General features: G+C 36.7%; 1 protein-coding gene across 1 annotated transcript in view; it reads right to left on the minus strand.

The window, feature by feature from the left end:
• Window positions 1-715: 715 nt before the first annotated feature.
• GLCCI1 (glucocorticoid induced 1) overlaps window positions 716-12,123 on the minus strand; it is a 120,286-nt gene continuing 108,878 nt past the window's right edge. Inside the window, exons 7-8 of the mRNA XM_065884246.1 lie at window positions 2,222-2,342; window positions 716-1,064 (exon numbers count right to left, since the gene is read on the minus strand). Coding sequence (XP_065740318.1) covers window positions 716-1,064; window positions 2,222-2,342 — 470 coding nt within the window. The remainder of the gene's footprint in view (window positions 1,065-2,221; window positions 2,343-12,123) is intronic.

Genomic DNA, 12,123 nt, shown 5'->3' on the forward strand with positions numbered 1-12,123 from the left:
CCATGTCCAGGATTTCTGTTCTCCTAGGGTTGAATGCACTTCTTATTCTAAGAACGTGGAATGTAATGAGGAAAGGGAAATGCATAAAATAAGAAAAGGCAAAAGAGTGATGTTCCCTCTTTAGCTTTTTAGCTGTGAAATAGTTAATATCCCAATATGATATACATTCCAAGTTACCTGAGTTTAGACTTCAACTGAAGTACCTGAAGCTAGGCCATAGGGTGGGCACTGTGCAACTGTTGTGGCCACTTATTTATTTATTTTTTTGCATTGTATGTATTACAGAAGTTAGAAACAAACACCTGGATCAATTGTAAACATAATTCTGAAGTACAGTATTTTTCCATAGGACAAAACACAGCAAGACATTTTCTATTTAGACAGGCAACTTTCTGATATAGAGCTTATTTATACTGAAGAGTTTGGAACAAAACACAGGACACAGTACTAATCTGTCAAACATACTATGAAATGCATAGTCTCCACTTAAAATGCTGAATGATACACACATTTTTGCAAGCATTACTGCTTTCCACAAAAACTGCTGAATAGGAGTTCCGTCCCTGCCAAGATCAGTGTTAAGAGATACTTTATGATGCTGATAAGTATTCTGTTGGTGGTGGTGTCAGGAAGTTTGTCACTCCATGCAGATAGATGTCTGAGATCTAGTTCCTAATCCAGGGAACACAGGGTAGAGGCCAGCTCCCCCTCTGCTTTAGATGATCACGTAGTTCTGAGCGGAGATGTGCTCCTCACCCTGCAGTTCCTGCAGGAGCTGCTGCGGCTGCTGGGATGGCTGTTGGACAGAGGCCTCTGTGGAGCCCGTCACGCTGGTGTCATCAGAAAGAGACGTAAAGGAAACCCGGGAGGAGAGCTGCTCCACGGTCAGGGTGGCCAGAGCTGAGCTCTGGCCAGAGTTAGGAGAGTTCTTGAGCATCAGGTCAGAGGCAGGTAGTAGAGGGCCTAGAAGTTTTACAGGACAGAAAGCTGATCCGGTTGGGATGAAATTAACCTTGTTTTTGTCAGGACATGAAAAGAGAGGGGCTGCGATAGGCTGGCGAGACCTAAAACCATAAAACAAAATTAGGTTTACAATCACTAAAAAGTTAGGCACTTTCTGAATTAATTGGCGTTCTCTAAAACAGCTAAAATGTGGATGGCAGGGAATGAATTAAGTGTACACAGAGGGGTAAACATCTTCCATAGCACAAGTCAGCTGGCATACTACTGATGTACACAGCACTGAGGTGACATTTAAAACAGAAGGATTTTCAAAAGGACTCTGGGCACACAGAATTTTTCAGAGATTAGTTTGCTTTCATTCATTTAGAAACATGGATTATGCGATGTTAAAATGACCTTTTCTGTTAAGTACATTGGGAGAGGGATTACCCAATCATATATTTGGTTTTAAGCATTTCCTCCTTTTTCTGTATCTCTATACATACTTCTACTAACACAGATCAGGAAAAATAGTTTCAGTAGTTTCTTGATGAGTCAGCCCAACAGAACAGCGTCCACAAGCCCTTCCTCTCCTCCCCTTCCCTGGGAACTAAGCCATCAACTCCTGCAGGACCCGTCTCTGTCCCCTTCTAGGTTACAAGAGTACAGCAGCCTCCACTAGGGCACCTGCACTGGGACAAAGGGATGAGTGAGTCCAAGAGCCACACGCTCTTTTTTTGAGTTATTCTGCCAGGTATTTACAGCATGAACCTCTTTTCCCTTTAATTTCTATTTTATACGTACCGAACTTTCAAAAAGAAAAAAAAAATCTGTGAACAGAAAGTCTAAATTCAATGAATACACATGCTAGATGTGTCTACAGGGAAGGAGACGAGTTAGTGAGTTCCCTCTGGCTTGTGGTATCACTATCGTTAAGGCTAGCCACACATGGATATTCACTTTGCTGCTAAATGTCTTTTTCTTTTTATCCATCTAAATTAATAGAACTTTTGAAAGGAAAATTCTTAATGATTAAAAATAAATCTTTTAGGTAGTAAGGATGAATTTCCAAGTTTCTTTGTATTAGCATATTTCCAGCACACAGACTCTAATTCTCCTTCAATAAGATCTCTTTTGCCTATTCGACTCTCTTTTCATAATTTGCTTTTGAAACACATTATCAGCTGGATGGAGTAGTTGATTCGTCTGTAATCAACTGGTCTCAGTAAAAAGCTTTACAGCTTTGCAGATCCCAGCTGACAGAAAAGACATTACTTACGCCATTTCCTCAAAGACCTTCACTCGCTCACATCCCTCTGGGGGCTCCCGTTTGAACATGTAGCTGTTGTTTGGTTTGGGAGATGAAGCATACTTGGGTAACGGTGAGCTACTCCCACTGTCTGTAAATTTAAAGCAGTTATATTAACTAGTGATTGAAAGCTCTTTTAAATTAAATTTGATTTCCAAACAAGCAGCCTTTTGCACAGTTTATCCACTACTGCCCCTTGGCTTCCACCACAGAGCTTCCTTTATTGCAAAGCTGTTTCTAACATCCTTGTGTAGTACATATCTTATGAATAAAAGCTTCAATGCAATAGTAATCTGCCATACCACAGAACATAAAAAGCAGATATTTTGGTCCAGACAACTGCATTTTGAGTAAAGTAGAGCTGTAATCCTGAAAATAAATACATCATTATGTATTTCAAAAAGGTAAATAAATGGTGTAATATGTATAGCCATGCAGAATTTTAAGAGATTAAATACAGCATTCTCTATATTTTCTCACTGTTCAACCAATTTAACTGAAAATTTTAATATGTGGAATAATCTTCATTACAAAAGTTCTTAGCAGAAATGTTAGTTTTACTAAACACTGTGAATAACATGTATGCAGGGAAAAATAGGCTTATAACACAATATACTTTCCCTTGGCCCACAATGAAAAAGGTAATGTTCAGAATTTTGCCTTTAAAATGTCTATATAAAAGAATTTTTTGAGCACTATTTGTATTTTCGCTGCTGGAAGCATGAGGAATCTAAAAGCATCTCTATCTAACATGTTTTCTTCGTATTTTTGACCAAAAAGAAATGGCCTATTCATGAAAAGCCATAAAACCTATATGCAGTTTCTCCCTTTCCTACCTGGCAAAGGATTTTGGAAATTCATATCCACCAAAATATGTCATTATCTTTTTAAGATGCCAAGTTGTAAAGTCAGTAACATACCTTTATAAATACAATAGTCCTATTTAAACCAATTCTGACTTCATGCAAACCAATCCCCCATGCTAAAATACTAAGCACATACCTATTGAGATGTAGTATTTTCGTATGTATTTTGAAAGATGGCATTAGTACCATAAATTTCAGGTGTCACAATTTTGATAAGTTGCTTCAGTTTAGGATACAGTACATGGTCCAACATTGAGAATCTGAGTAACAGGGAGGGTTTTTTTAATCATCATTAATGAAGTATAATACACGCTTAGAAAGTAGACCCTTGAGGCACACTTAGAGTGTACTTGGTGAATGATTCAAAGAACATCTATGTAAGTGTTGGGCATGCAGATGTGTGCTTATATTTGAATATGGCTATATCTCTGGCTGGGAAATCATTGCCTGCAAAATAACAAGGCCACATTATTGGGAAACCTAGAAAACCTCATAGTTTCTCCATCACTACTGTTACACATGTCCATAGAGATTATGCATAGTCTCTGGGAAGGAATTAAGTCTTAGAGTTACGTTGGGTTTCTTCAGACTTGAGGATTTTCTTAGACTCAACATTTATACTATATTGCTTAAACAAATGGGAGGGAGGAGAAGGAATATTATTTTTTCTCTTCGGTAGATGCAAAACATCATTAACCTGACTAGAGTCCGACTTTGCTGCTATTTGAGCTAGGCTAAACCAAAACGACTGGTCTTCAATCAAAAACTGGTGGGAATGAGGTCTTGAACTCGGTATAATACCAAAAATACAGGTTGACCTTGCTTTATTATCCAAGCAACGACCAGCCATGCCAAGGATATACATGAAAAAGTAGCTATGGTGTGTAGTGCCTCTATGGAGAGGACTGGTGGTAACAACACAGCCCTGCTGCACACAGGATGGGCCTAAAACCATGGGCTCGATGCCTTTAACAAGCCTTTTCTGCCATCAGCAGGGGTGTGACCATGTCAGTAGTTAAGAATCCACCCTGTTATCATGTAAGAAAAGTCATCTCGGCCACTCTTACAGTCTCCTGTGTTCTATTTCTTATTACATCATCAGACCTACCACATGATTTCTCTCATAACATTACTGATGGTTTCAAGGGACCTTCCCAGAATTGAAAGCTAGATATGAGTTGGATAATCAGTAAAACTAGCTGTCTTCCTATAAACAATCTACAATGAATTAAATATTAAATGCTTTTTCTCCTTGAAATTTTTCTAATTTCCGAGGCTTATATTTTTACAGAGTTTTACCCACTTAAACATTCTTTTATTGGGGGCGGGGAGGAGGGTGACAAATGTTTTAACAAACAAACACAATATTTGCTATCCCAGAAAGATAGTATTCAGTGCTATTATACTGCCTTGACTTTTCAATAAAAACTGTTTGTTGAGAATATATATGTACATATATATATATGTGTGTGTGTGTGTGTGTGTGTGTGTGTATATATATATATATTACATTTAATGTTTGGTGGTCTGGAAAGACAAAGCTTGAAAGAAAGAAATTTGGAGCTGTAAATAAATTTCTTAAATCTGGGGTTTTCTCCTCAGGTAAACATGCAATCTGATAGAGTGCAAAGAGGAACAGGGAATGGAGACAACTTTCTGGGGTTTTAGTTCTGTCACTAGCTGTATATAGTTGTATAACCTTCAACACAGCTGCCTCTCTAAGTTTCTATATAACTAAAGGAATTTCCATTCCTAACTCTGAAATTCTGTGATTTTTACCATACAAAAAAGGAACAGTGTACCAAAATATTTTTTTTTGCTTTACAAATGGCATGCTTTAAAAACAACTCCCATGAGCAAACTGTTCTACCCATTCCAAGCTTGGTTGTCTAACTCCTGCATTTAGAACTCTGTGTTGAGTTTAATAACCACATTTCATTAAGAGAACATTATAAATGTGAGGTAAGCATGCTTGCTCAGGAGATTCAGGATGAAGTCTCATGGTAATCTTAATTTAATCCCTTCTGTTCACAAGCATGATACATTTTCTCATTCTCTTATCCCACAATAGGATAATAACTAGACATGTAATTGAGATTAAGTTAAATGTTACTTTATGTTCTTATAACCTCATAACCAATGAAATTAGATGTGATGAATATAATTATTTACATATCTGTCTGCATTCATAATAGTTTCATCTATATTTATAACAGAATCACCCAGATCTCAAAATTAAGAGTATGGAAACATTTTATTGACTATTTTATTATAAAAGATTATAATTATGCATGTGTACCATATTTACGATTAAAATATAAGTAGTTTGACAAACATTTTAAAACACATAATGAACTAAAGCTTGGAAAAGTTAGAGATATTACTGAAGTCTGAAATTCCATATAGAAACAAGATTCATTAAACTATGTGTACTTTTATAGTTTTAGAGTTTTCTGAATTTCTCCTTATAAATGGCCTCCATTACTTCTGGTATATTAAGTTGTATGGCCAATAATTCTAGTATAAAAAAAATCATAAATATTAAGTTGCTTCATTTATGTAGGAAGGTATGTAAAATCTCTGCCATGGTTCTTTTCTAGCCCTAAGTCTTTATACGTGCTTTATCTCCTACTATCAGATTACTTTATCAAATTAAGTAAAATTAATTCTAAAATAAGCAATATAATTACAGGGTGGTGGTTCTTAACCCTGGTTTCACATTAGACTCATCAAAGATGTTTTAACAATACTATTAAATGCCAATGTTGAAACCTCACCCCTCAAGAGGTTCTGATTTAATTAGTCTGGGGCCCATTCCCAGGCATGTGCTGGCTGTTTTTTTTGGTAAAGCTCTCAGATGCTTTTGAAGTACAGCCAAATTTGATAACCAATCATGAAAACATTAAAACACTGGTATGGAGTCAAGCCATCTGACTTCTGTCTAGGCCTAACTGCATGGCCTAGGAAAAGTGTGATCCCCTTGTGTTTTGATCTACAAAATGGGAATAACTACTGATACGATGGCTGTGAAAAATGTGTACCTGAAACAGAATAAGCTCTCAATAAATACTGCTACAATAGTAGAAAGAACACATCATTCCTAATTCACAAATTAACAAAGGTGAACCATTCAGAAATTAAGTGCCTATTCTACTTTCTTGGTAAAAGAGAGTAACAGAAATGTCATTTTTAATAGGTCTGCACACTAACTTTATTAAGGTATATAAAAGTAAGATTCTGTGTCTGGCGGGGAAGCCGAGTAACATTTGGAGTACCAGATTCTCCAGTTTATGACTGCCTAGTAGGAACTCCGCTAGTTCATGATGGCATCCTTTAGCATATGGAGATCTACCATTCCGAAATTTTAAAACTAATGCCTAAAGTATACAGATTCTATAGATTCCTCTACGTAGAGAATATTTATTACATGTGTAGCAAGAGCCAGTAGAATGTAATTATTATTCTATCTTTCAAAGCTAGAATAACAGGCTGAGAAAACGAGCATAGAGTTCAACCAACACGAAACTTAGTGACAAAGTTAGCCAATTTAGAATAAGATTATAACTATGATGAACTAAACAGGATCTAAACAGAATTGCCATTCTAGTATTAAAATTACTTCTTTTCCAGAAAATGTGGTATGTATACACAATGGAATACTACTCAGCCATAAAAAGAACGAAATTTTGCTATTTGCAGCAACATGGATGGACTAGGAGGGCATTATGCTAAGTGAAATAAGTCAGACAGAGAAAGACAAATACTGTAGGATATCACTTACATGTGGAATTTAAAAAAATACAACAAACTACTGAATATAACAAAAAAGCAGATTCACAGATATAGAGAACAAACTAGTGGTTACCAGTGGAGAGGGAAGTGGGTAGGGGCAATACAGAGGTAGGGAAATAAGAGGTACAACTATTAGATATAAAATAAGCTACAAGGATATACTGTACAACAGGGGGAATATAGTCAATATTTTATAATAACTATAAATGGAGTATAACGTTTAATAATTGTGAATCACCGTATTGTACTCCTGTAACTTATAGTGTACAGTAACTATGCTTCAATTTAAAAAATTACTTTTTTTGCATCAGGAAATGAAATTATCAGCTGTAGTGTAATTTGATGGTCTAATGAAATCAGGAGAAACAACTGTATAGTGTTTCTTGACAACAAACTTTTGGAACCAGTTGGCATTACTGATTGTATTGAAAACCTGCATTTTCAGTGAAAAAAAAAAAAATAACTGTGGAAGAGTAAGGAGAACATTTGACTTTTACAAATAGTCTCTAACGTTTCTCTACAATTTCAAAGTCAACCTTTTATGAGAAGGTTACAAAATTTTAATAAAACAACACATCAGCTATAGCTAAGATCTCCCTTACATCAGCATTCAGCAAAGGGTAAGGAGGGAAAATGTAACATAATCCTTGGTACTTATATTTTTGAACTTTGTCTCAAATAAGACTGTTTTGAATTTATGGGACTTACATTCCAAATGTAAGTTAGGCCCATTACATTCCAAATGTAAGTTAGGCCCATTAATTAGATATTTGTCATATGTGGAAGGTGTTTTATATTTTAATCATTTATTCCATATTCACTGAATTGATATTAATTTACGAAATAAGCAAACAGATCATAGTTGTGCCTTTGTTTGTGTGTACTCACAATAAGTACAATGCTTCTTCTGCAAACATAATTCTGATATGCAGAACAACATTGCTTATTATTGTCTCCAAATCTGACTTGGCGTCGTTGATATGCTAACTACTCACTCGGAATCTTACATGAACACGAACAAATCACCCTGAATCCGACTATCCGACGTGAGTTAAAAAATGAAAGCAAATCACTCTGTTGAAGACAGTCTGCAAACCAATTTATAGACTAAAATCTTGTCTCTTATAAATCATAATGGTAAAAATAAACTGAAAATATATTTCAGATCACCCAGAATATTTTATATCTTGAAAAGTAATGTAATTAAGGTTCTCAGAAAAATCAAAATGTCTGATGCGATCTTAGTTTTTTTATATTCTTGAGGTTTTTAAATGAAAAAATTTCTAGGGACATCAGTTTTCAAAACACTGAAACACACTGTTCATATTAAAGTGCTCCTAAAGTATCCTACAGGGGGAAAAAATGAAAACTTCTAATAAAATTTCAATATAATTTTAAATGCACACTTATATATATTTACTGAACACTTAATTATGTACAAAACAGAAGACAAAACAAAATGCTATGTATCAGGTAAAACTCAGTATTTCTCTCTTTTTTTTCCCCCCCAATTCTTGCTAAAGGGAAATGGTATTGTAACATCTTTTCGGCAGATAACCAAATGTAATCTTAAACTTATATAATGGTCATCTTAAAGCCTGTTCCTTCTCTGACATTCACTGCCTTATTAATAGTGGTAATTGTTTTATTATGTCCCAAGCCAGAACTTTGTTAGAACTTTGCCTTTATCCTCATTTTTCTAATCCCTCACCTTGTACATCTAATCAACCACCAAATGCTGCTGATTCGTCTTCAGTCTATTTCCTCCAATTCCTTTGCCCTACAGCTGTGGTCTCCCAATTAAGGTGCACTAAACAATCTGCTGATACGCAGGAAGAAAAAAGAACATTTATACATATTTACTTTTTAATCTCTAAAAATAAGAAACTAAGCTTTACCAGCAAATATTTTGTATATGGATTGAATTATGTACTTACATAACTTAGAAATATATAAATTTATATTACGGGTACAAATTAAAAATTGCTGAAAAAAGTATGTAATAACTCAAGTTTGGAGAGACAGGACTAGGCTATTAAAATAGCATCTTATCTTCCCCTCTTGGCATCTCTCTCCACTTCTGTAGCTTTATCTTTAAAGCTGGTCATGTCCTTTAGCTCAGCGGTCCCCAACCTTTTTGGCACCAGGGGCCGGTTTCATGGAAGACAGTTTTTCCACAGACAGGGGGTGGGGTGGTGAGGGGTGTGGTGCCTCAGGTGGCAATGTGAGTGACGGGGAGCGGCAGATGAAGCTTTGTCTGTTCACTCGCCTGCTGCTCACTGCCGGGTTCCTAACAGGCTGCAGACCCCTACGGGTCCACAGCCCGGGGGTTGGGGACCCCTGCTTTAGCTGACAGAAGATCTTCGCTTGGTTCTTCATTTCTTTCAGCAAGGCTACAAGGCCCTTATGAAATAGTGGCCTTTCTACCTACCTCTCCATTCTCACTGCTTTCTACTCCTTACCATTTACCCCTATGCTCTAGCCACACTATTTTTTTTTTTTTTTAACTGTTCTCCACACACCAGGCTCTTTCATAGCTGAATGACTGTGTAATGGCTATTCCTCCTGCGAAGGCAGCAAGTAGTAGTGTGAGGTTCCTGCAGAAGATCTTTGTTGGCATCTGGACTTCAAAAGATTTAGGAAAGTTAACTTCATTTCTCTAAGCCTTAGGCTCCCCATTCTTAAAATAATGACAATGTCCCTCCTCATCGGATTGTGATAATATTACAGGGGATAACAAAGGTAAAGTCACCTGGGCAAATTTAATCATCATAGCAATCCTATGAGGCAGGTGCCATCATTTTCCTTAATTTACAGGTGAGAAAACAGATACAGAGAGGTTGAGTAACTTGCCCAAGGACACATAATTAGTAAGTGGCAGAGCGGAGTTCAACCTGGCTGCACCAGAGTCAGAGTTCGTTACCATCATGCTATCTGCCTCACTGTTTTGATCTATCTCAACTCTAGTGTCCTCGTTAGACTAGACGATCAAGTTCCAATCTAACATTCCATGCTTCTCCTCAGTAGAGTCTTAGAGTTTAGGCAACAGCTTCATTGGGTCTGCCTTCTGTTAGTCTCACAAGGAGACACAGTGCAAGGTGTGGCTTCAGTGTGTCCACATTTCTTCTCAGAGGAACATAAAAGATAACAGGGAGAAAAAAATTCAACAGATCCCCTTTCCTCTAGCCTATACCCTATTTTTTCCCCAGTCATGATCAGAGTAGAAGATGAGATGGATTTTAGCAAAGTTACTTCCCTTCCCCTAATTTCAACAGGAAATTTGAACTTTATGGCTTCTTTCTCACCAAAGGCCTATGATCACTAAGTTAGCATAATCTTAGAGTGGTGACTGTTTATTATCTTTTTTTGGTTGGTGGTAGCGGGGAGCATTATCATACTCTTCCTGAACATTCAAAAGCCTACCATATATAAGTTAACCACTTAAGGAAAAAGACACTAATGTTTTCAACAAAGCTATAAAAATATATTCTTAAAAAAATGGACATACCATGAAGAAGGAATACTCAAAAAGTCTCGACTAAGCACTACTCCATGCAAATGCTAGGCGCCACTCTAGTTGCTGAGAATAAAGTAATGAGCAAAATAAAGTTACCTGCTCTTGATGGAGCTTATAGTCTAGTAAATAGATAATAGAAGATTAAGTGAAATTATATATGTGGACATATTAATAAATTTTGGTTTGCTTTTGTTTTAAACTCTGAGTTGTAACTGCTAGAACTGAGTTGTATACTTACTAATAATTTTGAATTAAGAATAGTAACTCGGGGCTTCCCTGGTGTGGCACAGTGGTTGAGAGTCCGCCTGCCAATGCAGGGGACGCGGGTTCGTGCCCCGGTCGGGGAAGATCCCACATGCTGCGGAGTGGCTGGGCCCGTGAGCCATGGCCGCTGAGCCTGCGTGTCTGGAGCCTGTGCTCCACAATGGGAGAGGCCACAACAGTGAGAGGCCCGCGTACCACACACAAAAAAAAAGAATAGTAACTCATCCATAGAGAGCTAGCACAGCAACTGCTATTAGTAAAATTGTAGACATTTTCCAAAAGAGGGGGAAAAGGCATTTACTGGATGCTTCTTATACGCATCAGATAATGGGAGTATATGTAATTTTAGATGTACTCTTGAAAAAGCAAAACAGGGAAGATGACCTTAGGGATGTAATTCTAGAAAAGCTCACTTTTTAACCTATGGAATAACTCCTTTGTTGGAATAAGATTTCTACACTCTTTGTAATTTTACCAGCAAGAGGTTCTTCTAGGATAATAAGCATCCTAGAATTATGTGGGGAGAATCTTTTGATTGAGAAACAGATTCAGGCTCAAAAGCAGCAATTTGCAAGGTGTGGTAGCTAAAAGAAGTATATCCAACATATCTATTTTCACAATATAAACCACAAAAAGAAAAGTACCACAGAATCTTGGCTGATTAGGATATCTAGAAGGTGGAGAGTTAAAGTATGGTAAGGGCAAAGGTCAGACAATGTTAAGAAATAGAGCCCTAAAGATGAACGCAAATCGGGTTTAAAATGTATACAGAAAGGAATAAGATATCAAAAAGAGTCTCTTTTAAAAGTCTGCCTGGGGTCAGCCCTAGACCCTGAAAAGATAATACTTTTTTTTCTTTTCTGCAACTATGGGCTGCTCAGTCCTAATACCCAAAGTTTAGAAATATTAATATTTATAAGTTAAATCATGGTATGAGTTAAATAGGCTTATATGCATTGTGCCCTGGAAACTCCATCTACATGATATACATTGTTCCTGTGGGAAAACATAGTTTAAGTTCCAAGTAATCAATTTATGGACTCTTGGAATACAACTCTTGGTAGTTGACCTGACTAGAATGGTTCAGTTGACGTCATGATTAGAATAATCAACGTTTCCACAATATCTTGCAAAACTGCAAAATTTTATAACAACCTGCCTAAGTGAATTGTGCCAAAGATCAACTATAAGTGGCAGACTGAAGTCTAGATTTTGTGGCTTGCTACCTTATTAAGGAAAGCTGGCAGAGCTGCTAAAAGAACTAATATTTGACACTGCCATTTACATTATATAAATGACTGTTTTTCTCCCTTGCATTTTGGGCATGATAATGTAGAAGAATTTCGGCTAACTCTTAGGATATATTCTGAAGATGTCAAGATAATAAGAGCTCTTATTCTGGATCCCTGAATTCTCCACACAGATCATAATGT

This window comes from Phocoena phocoena, chromosome 9 (genome assembly GCF_963924675.1).
Source record: "Phocoena phocoena chromosome 9, mPhoPho1.1, whole genome shotgun sequence".
In the NCBI taxonomy this organism is placed as follows: domain Eukaryota; kingdom Metazoa; phylum Chordata; class Mammalia; order Artiodactyla; family Phocoenidae; genus Phocoena; species Phocoena phocoena.